This window comes from Dreissena polymorpha, chromosome 5, assembly GCF_020536995.1.
Source record: "Dreissena polymorpha isolate Duluth1 chromosome 5, UMN_Dpol_1.0, whole genome shotgun sequence".
Classification (NCBI taxonomy): domain Eukaryota; kingdom Metazoa; phylum Mollusca; class Bivalvia; order Myida; family Dreissenidae; genus Dreissena; species Dreissena polymorpha.
The window spans coordinates 46,074,069-46,094,894 of NC_068359.1; the positions used below are offsets into that span (position 1 = coordinate 46,074,069).

The 20,826-nt window shown below is 38.0% G+C and overlaps 2 protein-coding genes across 3 annotated transcripts in view; both read right to left on the bottom strand.

The window, feature by feature from the left end:
• LOC127880507 (F-box/WD repeat-containing protein 7-like) overlaps positions 1 to 20,826 on the bottom strand; it is a 67,152-nt gene that overhangs the window by 34,860 nt on the left and 11,466 nt on the right. The window contains exons 2-3 of the mRNA XM_052427813.1: positions 8,712 to 9,626; positions 2,174 to 2,239 (exon numbers count right to left, since the gene is read on the bottom strand). Coding sequence (XP_052283773.1) covers positions 2,174 to 2,239; positions 8,712 to 9,497 — 852 coding nt within the window. The 5' untranslated portion in view covers positions 9,498 to 9,626. The remainder of the gene's footprint in view (positions 1 to 2,173; positions 2,240 to 8,711; positions 9,627 to 20,826) is intronic.
• Positions 1 to 20,826, bottom strand: part of LOC127880518 (protein rolling stone-like) — a 317,579-nt gene that overhangs the window by 29,059 nt on the left and 267,694 nt on the right. The window lies entirely within an intron of this gene.

Below are 20,826 nucleotides of genomic sequence, written 5' to 3' on the forward strand. Positions count from 1 at the left end.
TAAAGGAGCCGTTAATCCGATAATAACCCCCATAAAACTTGACAATAGCAGTAAAAACACCGTTTGTAACACTTACACGCTTCGGTGATTTCTAATGCACTCTGCACTGTAGGTCGCTTACATCGTCATAAATCAATATTTACAACTGACAGACGCTGGCCGCTAATGCTCGGTCGCGTGCTTTCGACTCGCAGTACATTTTCGGATAGGATTTTACCGATTTTTTGAAATTCGCCACTTTTAAAATATTGGAGCCACATTTAAAAATTTAGCGCCATTTGGCGCCAATGGCGATCGACAGCGGAACCCCTGATTTATGTAATATCAAGTTGAGCATGTTCGGGTAAACTTAAAAAAATCTAGGCATAAGCGTTCTTGAGTTATCATGCAGAAACCATTTTATTATTTCGGGTCACCGTGACATTGACCTTTGACCTAGTGACCTGAAAATCAATAGGAGTCATCTGCGAGTCATGATCAATGTACCTATGAAGTTTCATGATCCTAGGCGTAAGCGTTCTTGAGTTATCATCCGGAAACCATTTTACTATTTCGGGTCACCGTGACCTTGACCTTTGACCTTGTGACCTGAAAATCAATAGAGGTCATCTGCGAGTCATGATCAATGTATCTATGAAGTTTCACGATCCTAGGCATAAGCGTTCTTGAGTTATCATCCGGAAACCATTTTACTATTTCGGGTCACCGTGACCTTGACCTTTGACCTAGTGACCTGAAAATCAATAGGGGTCATCTGCGAGTCATGATCAATGTACCTATGATGTTTCATGATCCTAGGCATAAGCGTTCTTAAGTTATTATCCGGAAATCATTTTACTATTTCGGGTCACCGTGACCTTGACCTTTGACCTAGTGACCTCAAAATCAATAGGGGTCATCTGCGAGTCATGATCAATGTACCTATGAAGTTTCATGATCCTAGGCCTAAGATTTCTTGAGTTATCATCCGGAAACCATTTTACTATTTCGGGTCACCGTGACCTTGACTGTTGACCTAGTGACCTCAAAATCAATAGGGGTCATCTGCTAGTCATGATCAATGTACCTATGAAGTTGCATGATCCTAGGCCTAAGTGTTCTTGAGTTATCATCCGGAAACCATCTGGTGGGCGGACATACGGACAGACCGACATGAGCAAAACAATATACCCCCTCTTCCTCTAAGGGGGGCATACAAAAAATTATAGAATGACGAATACACATGTGGTGATACGGATGGTCTGGTTTATAATATTTTATGGTTTTAATATGACGTATTGCGCAAATGGGATATGCATTGAATATAACTTCAGGAAATAATTACTATGTTCAGTTTGGAAATGCAATGGTACTGATGCTTTTTAAATGGACATAGGGATACCGTTTAAATGGTAACGTTTCGTTTATTTCATTTCGTTTAAATGTTTAGAAAAATCTGAAAACGTGATACCCTTAGTCCGCACAGGCTCATTAGGGACGAAACTTTCTACTATGATGAAATTCTTTTGTTCACAAAAAGTCACTTCTAAACGAAAATCCAGTTAAGGCTAACATTGTGTAAGTCGGCCTCCATAATAACTAACCTTTTTACCAAATGTAAAACAAGAAACCGTCGGAGACGGGTGATGCTCCCCAAAGGTTTTTTTTGTCACAATATTGCACTATATATTCAGATAAAAGGAAACGTCTAGTAGTTGGGGGGACAAGAATTGCACTATATGTACAGTTAATGGAACATTTCAAAGGGCCATAACTCTGTGAAAAATCATCCCACCAGAACCTGCTGATAATATGCACATCTCCTCTTGGTAGTGAAGCTTCCCATAAAGTTTAATTGAATTCCGGTCACTAATTGCTGAGAAATAGCCCGGACAAAAAATGTGCATGGTCAGACGGACACACGCACTGACAGACGAAGCGGCGACTATATGCTCCCCCCAAAAAAAATTAAGGGGAGCATAAAAAGAAACACCCATTTCTACTAACAAATATCTGTGCTGAAAATGAGCTGAAAGGTCAGTACGACAACGATGTAACAAAGGTAAGTCTCAAATCAAGCATATCTTTTTGTGTGTTATGTCATAACACACTCCACTCGACTAATACATACACGTCATATTCCGTATGATATTTCCATATTCAATAGTAATGTTCACATACTGTTTGTTCTTACCAGCAGTTCCTTAAGCGTAAGATTTTTTTGTTCATCATTGAAATCGGAAAACCACTCGAGCATGATCTGAAAGAGAAGATTAAAATGTCAATAATATATGAAGATATCCTCAAATATCCATCTATAGACAGGACCTTAACCTTTTTATTCCTAGTGGAATCTCCCATTCTTCTAAATAGACTAAATTGGATCAATTTATTTCCAAAATTAGGGATGTCTAGTATATTTATTTCTATATTTAGAATATTTCTTACAGAAATTCCTTTAAGCAAACAACGCAGACCCTGATGAGACGCCGCATCATGCGGCATCTCATCTGGGTCTGCGCTGTTTGCCAAGACCTTTTTTCAAGACGCTAGGCATAAATGGGTTAAATGACTGTCACTTGCAAACTTTTCTTTATAGATGGGGCTGAGAAATTGACATGTTACAACATAATGTTCACAAATGTCGCAAAAAAAACTAGTGTAGTTGTGATTTATGTTGCACACAAAATGCATGAGATGAATCGTCAAAAATGTGGAAAATAATTGAGGATGATATCAAAGTTCTCTTTGTTAACAGGTTACAAATAAAATTCTGCTTGAGATCTGCTTTTTGATTGGTTGAATCAGTTATGATAATCAGTTACACTCTCAGCCAATCGAATGCATTCAATATTTCTCCATATTGAAGGGTATTGAATTTGATTTCCAAGATGGGTTGTCTACGACACAAAAAGGTTACGATTGCAAATTGATATAAGATATCACCTTGCACAAGTACAAAACTTATAAACACCATTTATTAATGATTAAAATAATTAAGTTTGTTGCATGCTATCTGAAGCCATATTAATACAATTGGTGACAATATGGAAAGTTCTTTGACAGAAAATAAAACAAGAGCACCGGACAACAGGTGCCAACGCTCCGCTGCGGGTGCATTTTTTAATAAATGAAAGCTTGTCAGAATTTTTTTTTTTAAAGGTCACAGTGACCTTGACCTTTGACCTAGTGACCCAAAAAATGGGTGTGGCATGTAGAACTCATCAAGGTGCATGTATATATGAAGTTTCAAAGTTGTAGGTAGAAGCACTTTGATTTTAGAGCAAAATGTCAAAGTTTTAGCACGACGCCATCGGACGGCAGACGACACGACAAGCTGGCTATGACAATACCTCGGATTTTCTCAGAAAACAGCCGAGCTAAAAAATCAACAGTGTCAAAAAGTTGGCAAAAAATCTGTACACAAATTTTCTAAAATTCTTAGTTCAATTTTAAGACAGAAGAGTTACTTCAAGTTGGCTTAAGTATGATTACATTAAGACTATTGCCAAGCATTAAAAGTCCCCTACTGGTAGCAACCAGAATTCTTGACATAGGAACAAAATGAAGTGACATGCATACATGTAATCTCCATATTGCCATCTATCCTTTTTTGAAGTTTCATGAAAAAATATTCTGAACTTTTAAAGTTATCGCAGGATCCACCATTTTCAGCAATATTTCTAGTCTATTTGTTGCCATAGCAACCAGAATTCTTGCCGTAGGAACAATATGAAATGATGTGCATATAATCTCTATATTGCCATCTGTCCATGTTTCAAGTTTCATGAAAAAATAAGAAGAACTTTTAAAGTTATCGCAGGATCCAGAAAAGTGTGACAGACTGACAGACACACACAGTGCAAATCATAAGTCCCTCTCCGGTTTCACTGGTAGGGGACTAAAAATATGACTGAGTTGTATGCTGTTTCTAATGTTTTATACACAAACAAGTAAAGCAAATTAGAATGACCTTGACCTTTCACCACTTAAAATGTGCAGCTCCATGAGATACACATGCATGCCAAATATCAAGTTGCTTTCTTCAATATTGCAAAAGTTATGGCCAATGTTAAAGTTTTCAGACGGACGCACAGACTGAAAGACAGACGAACTGACAGTTCAACTGCTATATGCCACTCTACCGGGGGCATAAAAAAGTTATTTGAAGAAAAGCACCACATAGCTGTGTGTGCAACTCTAATATATTGCGGTTCGCGGGGTCCAAAGATCATGATCCCGATATATCCGGCCATGATATAACTTGTCAGGATGTATGGATAAGCATAGTTTGGCAATTTCAAAACACGCTTTTTATGTACTTTATTGCATAATGTGTTAAATCCATGTGTTATACATATGTATTTCATAACTAGAAATGGCGCGGCAGAGGCCGACGCGTATCCCCACGCCGAATGTTTGACCTAGGTGTGCCCCAGGGTTGGTAATGGGGCCATGCATAGCTGAGATTGACCGTATTGTCATAAGAGAAGTTCATCATCAATTAGAAGTGAATTGGTGTAGAAATGAAGAAGTTATAGTAAAAGGCAATTTTGGGTGGGTGTGACATATGTGGGCAGGGCGCCCCAGGGTTGGTAATGGGGCCATGCATAGTTGAGATTGACCGTATTGTCATAAGAGAGGTTCAGTATCAATTTGAAGTGAATCGGTGTAGAAATGAAGAAATTATAGTAAAAGGCAATTTTGGGTGGGTGTGGTCTATGTGGGCGGGGCGCCCCAGGGTTGGTAATGGGGCCATGCATAGTTGAGATTGACTGTATTGTCATAAGAGAAGTTCAATATCAATTTGAAGTGAATCGGTGTAGAAATGAAGAAATTATAGTAAAGGCAATTTTGGGTGGGTGTGGTCTATGTGGGCGGGGCCCCAGGGTTGGTTATGGGAACATGCATAGTTGAGATTGACCCTAATGTCATAAGAGAAGTTCAGTATCAATTTGAAGTGAATCCGTGTAGAAATGAAAAAATTATAGTAAATGGAATTTTTTGGTGGGTGTGGCCTATGTGGGCGGGCGCCCCAGGGTTGGGATTGGGGCCATGCATAGTTGAGATTGACCCTAATGTCATAACAAAAGTTCAGTATCAATTTGAAGTGAATCCGTGTAGAAATGAAAAAATTATAGTAAATGGAAATTTTTGGTGGGTGTGGCCTATGTGGGCGGGGCGCCCCAGGGTTGGGAATGGGGCCATGCATGGTTGAGATTGACCGTATTGTCATAGGTGAGGTCCAGTATCAATTTGAAGTGAATCGGTGTAGAAATAAAGAAGTAAATGTAAAATAACCTAAAAAAATGAGTGATAATTTCTGACGCGGCCCCACCCCAACCCCTATAACTTTTGACCCAGGGGTCAGATCAAAATTCCAAATAGTGCAGGGTCGCACATATGCTCATAGCTACCATGTGTGTAAATTTCAAGGTTCTAGTGCTTTTAGTGTAGGAGGAGATAGTGGCCAGGACGGACGGACAGACGGACGGACAGACGGACGGACAGACGGACGGACGGACGGCGGAGATCACCACAATATCCCCACCTTTTTTTCAAAAAGCGTGGGGATAAAAACGTTATTCGATATAAGTATGTTGTCATCATTGAAATTGGAAACTTCGAAATAATTGTCACAACCTTTGCAAATTTGTCAACAATGGCAATTGACAGCAAAACCACTGTTAGTACAGATGAAATGTTAAAATGTAATGTCACCCAAGATCTCAGACAGCCTGTTTTACTTTTTTAATCAGGGATAAAGTGCAGACTATTGGAATTTATGCCACCCAGAATTCAGACAGACTGTTGTACTTTTTTTATGGCAATGTCAGGGATACTGGGCATAATATTGAAAATGTATGCCATCCAGAATTTAGACAGCCTGTTTTACATTTTTTGATGGTAGTGTCAGGGATACATGCGCATGCAAGGCACAATATTAGGAATTTTTATTAACCCTTACAGTGCGGGAACCGGATTTTGAAGGCCTTTGCAAACAGTTTGGATCCAGATGAGACGCCACAGAACGTGGCGTCTCATCAGGATCCAAACTGTTTGCTTTTCTGATAGTGTTCTTTGAAAAAAATCGAAGAAAATGCTAATTTTAGAAATTCAGCAGAAGACATTTTAGCAGACGTCAAATTTCCCAGCATGCAAAGGCTTAATTTTCAGAAATACCAGACTTGATGCCAGCTTCCTTCTTAAATTAAGAATTGAAAAGCAACTGAATTACCTCCCAAAACTGTAATTTAAATTGTAAGCATTTGTTGGGTACATTTAATTTCAGATAGTCATACTCATTTGACAATTAATTAGCATTTTCAAAAAAAAATAATAATTAAAAATTGTGTTAACATTGGGAGTGACCTATATGTTCCTCAGTTGATTCTTACAGGTTGCAATTGCAGGCTTTTTCTTGGCAAATCTATGGGTCCGATAAACAGACCCATTCCCAAATCGAAGTTGTAAAAAAATCCCAATTTGAAAATAAAATCCCAATTACCCCCCACAAAGAAATACGTTTATTATGATTATTGTATCTCAATTTTATTTCCATTCTATCTAACAAAGCAAATTAATATAATACATATGAGTTTGTTCTGCTTATTTGAAATATTACTAAGTTATATAAAATTAGTTTTTCCAAAATCAGTGGAATTTTTGAGCAAGCACATTCCGAATCCTAAATAGCATTTTTCCCAAAATGGCCAGGAAAAGGCATGCATGGTGTACTGAATGTAGTGTTCGCCTAATAATCAAGAGATCAAGGGTTCGATCCCCAATGTAGGAGTATTTTTCAGACTTCCCCTCAATACACCAAGTACTGATCCTACCCAGACCTCCCCTCAATACACCAAGTACTGATTCTACCCAGGATCAGACCTCCCCTCAATACACCAAGTACTGATTCTACCCAGGATCAGACCTCCCCTCAATACACCAAGTACTGATCCTACCCAGACCTCCCCTCAATACACCAAGTACTGATTCTACCCAGGATCAGACCTCCCCTCAATACACCAAGTACTGATTCTACCCAGGATCAGACCTCCCCTCAATACACCAAGTACTGATCCTACCCAGACCTCCCCTCAATACACCAAGTACTGATTCTACCCAGGATCAGACCTCCCCTCAATACACCAAGTACTGATCCTACCCAGACCTCCCCTCAATACACCAAGTACTGATTCTACCCAGGATCAGACCTCCCCTCAATACACCAAGTACTGATCCTACCCAGACCTCCCCTCAATACACCAAGTACTGATTCTACCCAGGATCAGACCTCCCCTCAATACACCAAGTACTGATCCTACCCAGACCTCCCCTCAATACACCAAGTACTGATTCTACCCAGGATCAGACCTCCCCTCAATACACCAAGTACTGATCCTACCCAGACCTCCCCTCAATACACCAAGTACTGATTCTACCCAGGATCAGACCTCCCCTCAATACACCAAGTACTGATCCTACCCAGACCTCCCCTCAATACACCAAGTACTGATTCTACCCAGGATCAGACCTCCCCTCAATACACCAAGTACTGATCCTACCCAGACCTCCCCTCAATACACCAAGTACTGATTCTACCCAGGATCAGACCTCCCCTCAATACACCAAGTACTGATTCTACCCAGGATCAGACCTCCCCTCAATACACCAAGTACTGATCCTACCCAGACCTCCCCTCAATACACCAAGTACTGATTCTACCCAGGATCAGACCTCCCCTCAATACACCAAGTACTGATCCTACCCAGGATCAGACCTCCCCTCAATACACCAAGTACTGATCCTACCCAGACCTCCCCTCAATACACCAAGTACTGATTCTACCCAGGATCAGACCTCCCCTCAATACACCAAGTACTGATCCTACCCAGGATCAGACCTCCCCTCAATACACCAAGTACTGATCCTACCCAGACCTCCCCTCAATACACCAAGTACTGATTCTACCCAGACCTCCCCTCAATACACCAAGTACTGATTCTACCCAGGATCAGACCTCCCCTCAATACACCAAGTACTGATTCTACCCAGACCTCCCCTCAATACACCAAGTACTGATTCTACCCAGACCTCCCCTCAATACACCAAGTACTGATCCTACCCAGACCTCCCCTCAATACACCAAGTACTGATTCTACCCAGGATCAGACCTCCCCTCAATACACCAAGTACTGATCCTACCCAGGATCAGACCTCCCCTCAATACACCAAGTACTGATCCTACCCAGACCTCCCCTCAATACACCAAGTACTGATTCTACCCAGGATCAGACCTCCCCTCAATACACCAAGTACTGATCCTACCCAGGATCAGACCTCCCCTCAATACACCAAGTACTGATCCTACCCAGACCTCCCCTCAATACACCAAGTACTGATTCTACCCAGGATCAGACCTCCCCTCAATACACCAAGTACTGATTCTACCCAGACCTCCCCTCAATACACCAAGTACTGATTCTACCCAGGATCAGACCTCCCCTCAATACACCAAGTACTGATCCTACCCAGACCTCCCCTCAATACACCAAGTACTGATTCTACCCAGGAAATTGAATAGAAAGCATTTCAATAAGCCTTAGACTTTTGGTGCAATCAGGCGAAAATAAATGGGCTGAAACAAATGTTTGCAATGTACGAAGTTGACAGTTAAACCTGAAGTTCATAACTTTCTAGAGAACTATGTCTCCGGTTAAATTAATACTTACTTTGACCCTCTCTTTGAAAGTGCAAGGCTTTACACCCTCCTTCCACGAGCAGATGTCGTAACCTTCGGCAGCTGCTGTTTCGTAACTCTTGTTGGAAGAGGTAGAATTTTGTCTCGTTAATGTAAGACTCGGTAAATGGGACTTTTGTTTCACTAGCACTGTTGTTTTCAAAGTGGGATTTTTCGATCCCACCTCACCGTCTTCGTCACTGTCACTGGAATAATCGCTGCGTCTGTACTTGTAATGATTTTGTCTGTGCTTACTAAAATGGCCCCAGGATTCTATGGCAGTCGGACTCGGCAGAAGCTGGGTTTCGCTACTGCTGGCGTTGGGACATTCTGTAGCTCCCTCCGACATTTTCTTGCACATGTACTTGTAACCGTGGCAACCCTGCGAATGTCTGGTGGCGGGAGCATTGCTCTGGCAACTACAACAGGCCCCACAGTGGCAGTCACAGCTCTCCCCGTCCAGCTCTTCTAATTCAGACGGGAGTGACGTGCCCTTGTTTAACGCGATTTTTCCCGTCTCCAGTCTCATGAACGAGAATATTTTACTATTATTTGCCTCGTCGCTGTCCGGGCTACAGTCATCCTTATCAGCATGGTAATGCAACCGATGATCCTGTGACGTCCTATGATGTTTCTTTTGATAAGACCGTCTAGTCTGAACGACAGTTGACGATTCTGACGTGACGCTCGTGTCGCAGGTCATGTCACTGTAGTACGCGTTATCCGTGGAATCCATGGTGGCGGTATCACAAACGCGCCCCTCTATGCTATCTTTCATTGAGATTATTCTAAACCTGTTTGATAACAATCACAAATCTTCACAACCTCCCGATGCAATACATTCTCCAACCTCATCCTTTACTCGTCATTGTCTTAGTGCCCCATCTCTTCAAGGTTACATGTTAAACTGCAATTTAAATCAAAAACATGAAGGCAATTATGGCCCTGAATCTCTCTTCTGAGTTCATACAGTATATACATTGTCAAAGACTTTATATGGTGACCTAGTTTTGACACCACATAGGCTGACCACAATAGTCACCATGAGCACTTGAGGAAAAAAATTATGGCTATTGTTTTCTGAAGGCCAGAGTGAGCACTGTTGAGGTGAGCTAACAACAAATTACAGCAATTTTTTTGCCCAATAGGGCGCGTCAAACCCTGAAAATAGAAAATTTGCATCATGAAGTCTTCAAATTGGGAAATGGACGTATTTGATTTTTTGGGCCCAAAAACTTTAAAATTGATAACTAAATGTTGTCAAATTGTCAATATTATATTTACTTAGGTTCAAGCCATAGAGCTGCATAGAGAAAATTAACTAAATGTTGTATTTTATTTATAAAAATATAAAAAAAAATTAAACAAAATAGAAACCTTTTATTGGGATTTTTTTGACAGCTATTGGGAAATAAGTAGTTTTTTCCTGATTTTGAAAGTGCCATTTTCCGGTACTTTATGAAGAAGGGAAAAAATTGCTGAATTACATCATCAAACCTCTTGGCGGAAATGTGACTTAGTGGAGAGTAATTTTTTTTTACATCACTGCATTAATGAGTTTCAAAAGTCAAGTAACTACACATAATGTGGGAATGCCTATAAGTTCCTGGCAACCCAAATTATTGCTGGTGTACATTCAATTACTGATGAAATACACAAAAATTAATCAAGAACTTAACGACAAATAAAACTGTTCTGAATAAACAGAAAGATTTGCAACCTGTGCAAAGCAAGGGAACCCAATTATTTAATATAAGTGCTGATTTCACTTTTGGAACTAAACTAAACAATACATTCTTCTGCCACAAAGCCATGGTGTTTTTTAGATTTTTTTTCCAGGGTGGTTTTTATCACACTTTTTTTTGTATTTTTCTTGGGTTAGTCCCATTGCAGGTTTGGAAATATTTTACATTCTGTTTTGCAGTGGGAAATTTTTTCATTTTCAGGACGTGAATTTAAGACTCTGTTTCAATTTGTTTTGGCTTAACTGTTCTAATAAAAAATCCATGTACACAAAAAATTAACATGATACTTTTGAAGATGTTAAGTGTGTAGCTAATTTCCAGCAAACAAACAATAAAATCCTCCTTAATAACATATGAATTTAGAAACATGATATGTCATTGAAATCTTATTCACCTGTATCATATCACATTAATTGATATTCTCTATATTACCATGATATCAAATTACCAGATGATTTTAGGACCACTGTTACAAGCAAAGACTTGGTCTAAGTTTTCAGTGTTTTTTCACCATTTTGGGAATGGGGCAACCAGGGTCCCTGTGAATTGGGAAAAATCGCTGCGTTTTTAATAAAATTAGTGTTGTTGTTGTATTGCTAACATATGCTTCAAAATTAACAATAAGACATTTTTCAATACTATCTTTACTAAGGTTCAACCTATAAAGCTGGATTGGAGATTAACTAGATGTTGAAATAAAAAAAATATATATATTTATATATATAACAAATATATTTGTTTGAAACCTTCAATTTGGTACTTTTAGGAGCCATTTGGGAAAAATATATGTTTTACTGGTTTAAGGTTTAAAATTTTTTTTATATATATATATATATTTTTTTTATAAAATGCAACATTAATTTATTTCTCTATGCAGAAAATATCATATTGACAACTTGACAACACTTAGTTATAAACCATTTTCCCGATCTGAAGACTTCCCGACGCAAATTGTCCCAATATCAGGTTTTATCGCGCTAATTTTTCCAAATTAAGCTGGTAACTGTACTTTTGATTTCCCAAAAGGGAAAAAAAATGGCTGCAAATATACATATGAATCACAGTAAAAATAACTTAATCATGAATTACTTTAAACTTTTAAAATCAAATACATGCACAAAATAATTTAATATATAAAGCTGTATGTATTACAAGAGATTGCCAAGCAATATTGTCCCCTACAGGTGAAACTCCACCATTGTAAGATTTTTTAAAAATATATTTATTGCCATAGCAACCAGAATTCTTGACATAGCAACAAAATGAAATGACATGCATAATCTCCATATTGCCATCTATCCATGTTTCAAGTTTTATGAAAAAATATGAAGAACTTTTAAAGTTATCGCAGGATCCAGAAAAGTGTGACAGACTGACAGACAACTAGACTCACGGACACACAGAGCGCAAACCATAAGTCCCCTCCGGTTTCACCTGAAGGGGACAATAAGCACCACAAATCAAATGTGATATAACTTTTAATAAGAAAATAATGTCAAAATATCTGTGATCGCTCGCATTAGTGGTCACGCAAATTTTGTGTACCCTCACATTGTCGCTACATTATAATTTGCAGGGATCATATTTTTTTCGGTTTTGTCGGTCCTAGACGGATTGGGGTCATGAAAGACCGATTGAAAATCCTAAACAGTCGATCTAATTCTGTCCTGACATTCGTAAAAAAACGATGCAAAGTCTATAAGTTCCCAATAAAATTCGCTATTCAAGCTCTGTCTGGCTAAAACTTACCATCGCTAATTCCTTTATTGCCCCCAATTAACAACCCTCTTTTGCTACTCGAGTGCAACAGTGTTGTTTTTGACACCTTATTGGCGATTTATCGGAAATTATTGAGTTTATCAGGCATTCACACCACAGTGTTTTTATGATAGGGTCTCTAATTTCTATCGAAAGATGTATCATACAGAAATAAACGCCAACTATTATCCTGTGTATTATACCACCTAAGGTTTATAAAACCTGTCAAAACACCGATTTTGTACATCAAACAAATTGGATGCTGACCAATATGCATTTATGTTTCACAGAAATTAACTTTTGTTTTCGACTGATTGTCAGAAAATAATTTGTAACATATTGCATTGCATCAAACTAAATTTAGAGATAATTGACGAATTGAATAAGAAAAGTGCTCAATGCGCCTACATCGCGTCACACGATTTACATATGCTCAAGGGGATATCCCCGCACCGATTGGATGTCAAATCGAGGCATACGGGGAGACCCCACAACTTATGGAGTGTGTTTAATTCCGGAGAATGGGGAACGCTGTGTTCCCAAATTTATGAAACGCATGTATCGTCAAAATTGGGCAGAACATTAGAGTTTTTGTAAGTAATATACTGACTAAAGGTGGAATGATTGATCATTTCAGGTGTTCTGCTTTTTGGTCAAATTTCCCGACAATTTTTTATGGAATGTCCCGATTTGGACCTGAAAAATTCTGGCGTTTTTTATTTCGGACGTTATTTTTTTAATACATTTCCCCCCATTTTAAATCCAGACTGATTGATGTTGTAGGAAAATATGATCCCTGATAATATGTTCAAATTGCTAAATTGTATAGGTCATACCAGTATTGTACAGGTTATCCTCTTGTTTAGTTCACAAACACACAGCCTTTAAATCGACAGACCAAAATCAAATGCCTCACCATCATTCTTGATTACAAAGGTCAGTAGCACAGAGTGAAATGAAGCCAATAATTGCACAAAATAATTCCTCATAACAAAGGTCAGAAGCACTGATGCTGTGATATAGATGCCTGAATTTTGATCAACTCTCACAGTACTATCACAACCAGACTGCAACATTCACTATAAGAGCACAACACCAGTATTGATCTTCAATGCCACAATTCCCTCTTCACTAAAAGCTATATAATAACAAAATATTAAATATTGGTCTCCATATAGTGTTACCTCAGTTGTCATAGTAACCATTCTTGTAAATGGAACACATGTTTTCAGTTCTGCTGATAAATGAAGTTTCATATTATTTCAAGGGATGTAATAAATAAAAAACACATTTTGAAAAAGGACTATGCCAATATTTAGAAAAGCTATATAGAGTGTGTTTTTTTTATTTTATGCAACCAAGCTAGCATTACAATATTTCATATTTAACATTACATAACTTAATTATGTCTTTTTTGACAGCACTAATACATTTACAAACCAGTGGTTACTTCATTTCATATAAATATACTGTAATTCCAGTCTCAAAAATCCAAAAACCTAATAAACAAGGGCTGTTTGTAAAACATGCATGCTCCCCATTAGGCTGTCAATTGTAGTGGCAGCCATTGTGTGAATACGTTTTTTGTGCTGTGACCTTGACCTTCAACCTAGTGACCTGAAAATCAATAGGGGTCATCTGTCAGTCATGATCAATGTACCTATGATTTTTCATGATCCTAGGCGTAAGCTTTCTTGAGTTATCATCCGGAAATCATTTTACTGTGTCGAGTCACAGTGACCTTGACCTTTGACCTAGTGACCTGAAAATTAATAGGGGTCATCTGTGAGTCATGATCAATGTACCTATGAAGTTTCATGGTCCTAGGCGTAAGCTTTCTTGAGTTATCATCCAGAAGCCATTTTACTGTGTCAAGTCACCGTGACCTTGACCTTTGACCTAGTGAAATGAAAATCAATAGGGGTCATCTGCGAGTCATGATCAATGTACCTATAAAATTTCATGATCCTAGGCGTAAGCGTTCTTGAGTTATCATCCGGAAACCATTTTACTGGTTCAAGTCACCGTGACCTTGACCTTTGACCTAGTGACCTGAAAATCAATAGGGGTCATCTGCGAGTCATGATCAAGGTACCTATGAAGTTTCATGATACTAGGCGTAAAGGTTCTTGAGTTATCATCCGGAAACCATTTTACTGTGTCGAATCACCGTGACCTTGACCTTTGACCTAGTGACCTTAAAATCAATAGGGGTCATCTGCCAGTCATGATCAATGTACCTATGAAGTTTCATGATCCAAGGCGTAAGCTTTCTTGAGTTATCATCCGAAAATCCTTTTACTGGTTTGAGTCACCGTGATCTTGACCTTTGACCTAGTGACCTGAAAATCAATAGGGGTCATCTGCGAGTCATGATCAATGTACCTATGAAGTTTCATGATCCTAGGCGTAAGCGTTCTTGAGTCATTATCCGGAAACCTTTTTTTTTCTGTGTCAAGTCACCGTGACCTTGACCTTTGACCTAGTGACCTGAAAATCAATACGGTTCATCTGCAAGTCATGATCAATGTACCTATGAAGTTACATGATCCTAGGCGTAAGTGTTCTTGAGTTATCATTCGTAAACCATTTTACTGGTTCTAGTCACCGTGACCTTGACCTTTGAGCTAGTGACCTGAAAATCAATAGCGGTCATCTGCGAGTCATGATCAATGTACCTATGAAGTTTCATGATCCTAGGCGTAAGCGTTCTTGAGTTATCATCCGGAAACCATTTGGTGGACGGACCGACATGTGCAAAACAATATACTCCCTCTTCTTCGAAGGGGGGCATAAAAATTAAATGCTAAACATTAACTTGGTTAACAAAAATATAATGACCATTCATATTGCATTTCTAAGACTAGATAATCAGCTCATCTCATAATTGCAAGTAAACCATAATCAGCTGATCTCACAACTGCTAGTAAACCATAGTCAGCTCATCTCACAATTTCTAGTAAACCATAATAAGCTCATCTCACAATTTCTAGTAAACCATAATAAGCTCATCTAACAATTGCACATAAACCACAATAGCTGATCTCACAACTTCTAGTAAACCATAATAAGCTCATCTCACAATTTCTAGTAAACCATAATAAGCTCATCTTACAATTTCTAGTGAACCATAATAAGCTCATCTCACAATTTCTAGTAAACCATAATAAGCTCATCTCACAATTTCTAGTAAACCATAATAAGCTCATATCACAATTTCTAATAAACCATAATAAGCTCATCTCACAATATCTAGTAAACCATAATAGGCTCATCTAACAATTGCAAGTAAATCATAATAAGCTCATCTAACAATTGCTAGTAAACCATAATAAGCTGATCTCACAATTGCAAGTACATATTTAAACCATAATCAGCAGACCTCCAAACTGATAGTTAACAATAATCAGCTCATCTCACAACTGATAGTAAACCATAACAAGAATATCAGTGAAACTGATGGATGCTCCCTGATGATGCGCTTTGTCAATCTATGTGTTAATAACCACCTTAAAAAAATCTATTATTAGCCTCGGTGATCTTGACCTTGACCTCAAACCTCATCAAAAGATAGAGGTCCATGCAAGGTACCTACATGCCAAATATGTAAGAGATCGGTAAAATATTGAAGGCGCTATGAGAAACTGTAACAAAATTGTGACTGAAAAATATAATTTTAGCCTCTGTGACCTTGACCTTGACTCCAGTGACCACAAACCTCATCACAAGGTAGAGGTCCATGAAAGGTACCTACAGGCAAAATATGTAAGAGAACGGTAAAATATTGAAGGCGCTATGAGAAACTGTAACAAAATTGTGACGGAAAAATCTATTATTAGCCTCGTTGACCTTGACCCCAGTGACCTCAAACATCATCAAAAGGTAGAGGTCCATGAAAGGTACCTATATCAGGGTTTTACAGGACGTGATATTCTGCGTCAAATACGCATAAAATGCCAGCCAGGACCCGTTATATTTGTTAATTTGCATCCCATGGGACGCACACTCATTTTGACGTATTGGTTCTGGTCATATCAACAAGAAACTCTGAAAGACAACTGCAGTACGTAATTTTCTAGAAGGATGTACGATTTGTCTCGCTTGTTGATTTATTGACCAATCGTGTTATCGCGCACCTTTTGTTGCTAGGTGCAAAGTCCCAAAGTGAGACTGCATTGCGTAAATGTGAGCTATTTATGTCGCTATGAAAGAAAAGCTTACTAAGGTTACGATAGCTTATTATCTGGCAAGCAAGATTATACTATAAAAAATATATACAATCTTTAATTGTATAAGTGTGTGTTAAATGTCGGCTATTGTTTACGTAATTAATCGATTAACATAACTATTTAACTAATTGACTTTGACACAGCCAGCATATTTATTGGGACCCCCATTTTTATTGACAGAACCCCTGAAAATTATTAACTAGAGTCCTAGGGACCCCTAAACATTGACATGAATGTAAAACCCTGCTACATGCCAAATATTTAAAAGATCGAAAAAATATATTGAAGGTGCTATGAGAAACTGTAACAAAATTGTGACAGAAAAATCTATAATTAGGTGACCTTGACCCCAGTGACCTCAAACCTCATCAAAAGGTAGAGGTCCATGCAAGGTACCTACATGCCATATATGTAAGAGATCGGTAAAATATTGAAGGAGCTATGAGAAACTGTAACAAAAGTCCGACGGAAGGAAGGAAGGAAATAAGGAAGTAAGGAACTTCAAACTGGCAACTATATGCTCCCTGAAAATTTTCGGGGAGCATAATAAGCTCATCTCACAATGTCTAGTGAACCATAATAAGCTCATCTCACAACTGCTAGTAAACCATAATCAGCTCATCTCACAACTGATAGTAAACCATAATAAGCTCATCTCACAATGTCTAGTAAACCATAATAAGCTCATCTCACAACTGCTAGTAAACCATAATAATCTAATCTCACAATGTCTACAGGGCTCAACATTAATGGTTGTCCTATTGCCCCTGGCAAGTAAAAGTTGGGTCCGGGCAAGTTATTTTATAATCTAGTTGTCCGCTCGGAAAAGTGCAAAAAAGAACAAAGAGCATTTAATTTAGACTTTAATTAGACTTCAATTGCTATAATCATTTTGTAAAATGTTCAAAAATAAAAAAGGTTGTGTGGTGTATCATTTTAGTTTATTAAAAAATATGAGGTTTACAGTTGATGTGATATTTCATGTTTGGGTAAGTGGCTTTACGTTCAGGGCGAGTAGATTTTCTAAGTACTTGCCCAGAAGGGCCAGTTGGTTTTTTGGGTTAATGTTGAGCCCTGGTCTAGTAAACTATAATAATCTCATCTCACAATGTGTAGTAAACCATAATAATCTCATCTCGCAACTGATAGAAAACCATAATGAGCTCAGCTCACAACTGATAGTAAACCATAATAAGCTCATCTCACAATGTCTAGTAAATCATAATAAGCTCATCTCACAATTTCTAGTAAACCATAATCAGTTCATCTCACAACTGATAGTAAACCATAATAAGCTCATCTCACAATGTCTAGTAAATCATAATAAGCTCATCTCACAACTTCTAGTAAACCATAATCAGTTCATCTCACAACTGATAGTAAACCATAATAAGCTCATCTCACAATGTCTAGTTAACCATAATAAGCTCATCTCACAACTTCTAGTAAACCATAATCAGTTCATCTCACAACTGATAGTAAACCATAATAAGCTCATTTCACAATGTCTAGTAAACCATAATAAGCTATCTCGCAACTGCTAGTAAACCACAATAATCTAATCTCACAATGTCTAATAAACCATAATAATCTCATCTCACAACTGATAGTAAACCATAATCAGCTCATCTCACAACTGAGAGTAAACCAAAATAAGCTCATCTCACAACTGAGAGTAAACCATAATCAGCTCATCTCACAACTGAGAGTAAACCATAATAAGCTCATCTCACAACTCATAGTAAACCATAATAAGCTCATCTCACAACTGATAGTAAACCATAATAAGCTCATCTCACAATGTCTAGTAAACCATAATAAACTCATCTCACAACTGCTAGTAAACCATAATAATCTCATCTCACAATGTCTAGTAAACCATAATAATCTCATCTCACAATGTCTAGTAAACCATAATAATCTCATCTCACAACTGATAGTAAACCAATATCAGCTCATCTCACAATTGCTAGAAAACCATAATAAGCTCATCTCACAACAGCTAGTAAACCATAATCAGCTCATCTTACAACTGCTAGTAAACAATAACAAGAGGGCCAAGATGGCCCTAGTTCGCTCACCTTTTTTTACAAGGCCTTGTTGATTGCTTAGTTGAAAATTCAGTACTCTAGAGCATATAAGATTGCTTCTCTGCTGTTTACTTATGCAGTGTGAACATATGATTAATTCTGATTGAGTACTGTCCATTTGCATGGGTTTTTTGCATGCAAACATTTGCAAGTAATGCTAATTATACATGTGTTTACAAGATATTTTTAAGATTTGGACCTCGTGACCAAGATTTGACCCCACATGACCCAATGTCAAACTTTGCCGAGATATCATCAAGAAAAACATCCTGGTCAAGTATCATCATTATTGGACCAAAACTATGGCCTCTAGTCTGTTTACAAGGTTTTCGTAAGATAAGACCCCATGACCTGGATTTTGTCCCCACATTACCAAACGTCAAACTTGACCTAGATATTGTCAAGACAAACATCCTGGTCAAGTTTCATCATTATTGAACCAAAACTCTGGCGTATGGAGTGTTTACCAGGTTTTTGTAAGATTTGACCTGGTGACCTATATTTTGACCCCTCATGACCACAGCATTCTAGATAAGCTGCATATCAGCGTAATATATGCATTAGAAATAGCAAGATACGTTCAATTTATCATTTCCATGCATACATTTAAGCAAGCCAATGTGGACTTACGCAAATGCTGTAAATTCTCTGCGTATAGCGTAAACCAAAAATGTAAACAGCTGATTGTCTTACGCTAAAATATGAGACTGGTTATCATAAAAATTAGAACTAATTTTTGTGCTGGATTGAAGAAATAGTTAGCCAGTCGGTATGTTTACTAGACGCATGGTAAATTTAGTATTGATTTTTTTAACAGACAGTCAAGAGCTTATGTGTTTATTAAATTACATGAAGAGGTCAGCATGGCTTCTTCGAAGCCAAACGAATTACTTCCCAAAGTAAAATTGATTCTTTTTATACGGCAAAAGTTGTATCGAGTAAAAACATTGTACTGCCAATACTGAATGATTTTATTTCCTCTGTTTTCAAATCAAAAGGACACACTTAAACGCTAATAAAACAACTGTTGAAAGTTGACAAAAATGTTTTCCGTGGCTCACGGTGGTGGATGCCTATAAACCAAGGCAGTTAAAAAACAAAAAACACTTTAAGAAACCTACTACTTTGAAGGAATACACATAGTTAATGGTTTATTGTGTTTAACATGATTCAAGTAGTGTGTCTGTACCGCGGCTATATTATTGTTTCACTTTTAGCAAATTACCCTTCAAGCAAGACAAAATTTGACCATTTACTCCCATGCTTTGAAAAGTGGGGGTATTTACCCCCATGGGTCAAAAATTATCTATAATGCTGGACCAAACATCCAACTTTGCTTACAAAAATAAATATTATGACCAAGATTCATAAAATCTAAAACAAAATTGTGACCTCTAGAGTATTTACAAGGATTTTGTATAATATCATGAAAATTTTGACAATATAAGGGCAATAATTCTGGCATTTATTATGCGATTTTGCTCAAACTTGACTTAGATCTTGTGGCCATATAGCTTCTCAGCAATTTTGATAAAGAATGCTTGAGATAAGTGAATGCTAAAGTGTTTACAAACCAAATGTGGACGGACAGACAACGGACAAAGACAGATCCCAAAGTCTCACAAGAGCAATCAGGTGAGCAAAAAAGTGTTTTCTTCACCGATCTGAGCCATTTTCCAACTTGTCCGAGATATCAATAAAACCAATGTCTTCACTAAGTTTAACGATGATTAGGCAAACAAGAGCTGTCTCCATAGGAAGACATATGCCCCCCAAAAAAGCCTTTTCAAAATCTAAACGCAGATTTCGAAACCTAAGCGCGGACCATAAGTTCAATGTCAAGGTCAAAGGGGTCAAAATTTGTGCGCATGGAAAGGCCTTGTCTATATACACATGCATACCAAATATGAAGGTTACATCTGAAGCGACATAGAAGTTATGAGCATTTTTTGAAACCTAAACGCAAAAGTGTGACAGACAGACAGACAGACGGACATTGTGATCACTATATGCCCTCCACCAGGGGCATAAAAATGTGACTTCTAGAGTGTTCACAAGGTTTCTCTATAGTCATATAAGCAAAACTGCCCCAACCCCCTGGTGGCCATGTTTTTAGACCGATCGGGACCATTTTCGAACTTATCTAAGACATACATGTAAATAAAACCAATGTTTTCACCAAGTTTCATGATGATTAGGCAAAAAAAATTTTACTATATAAATATTAGGAAAATGCGCCCCCCTTGGAAGCCATGTTTTTCAATGGACCGGAACCATTTTCAAAT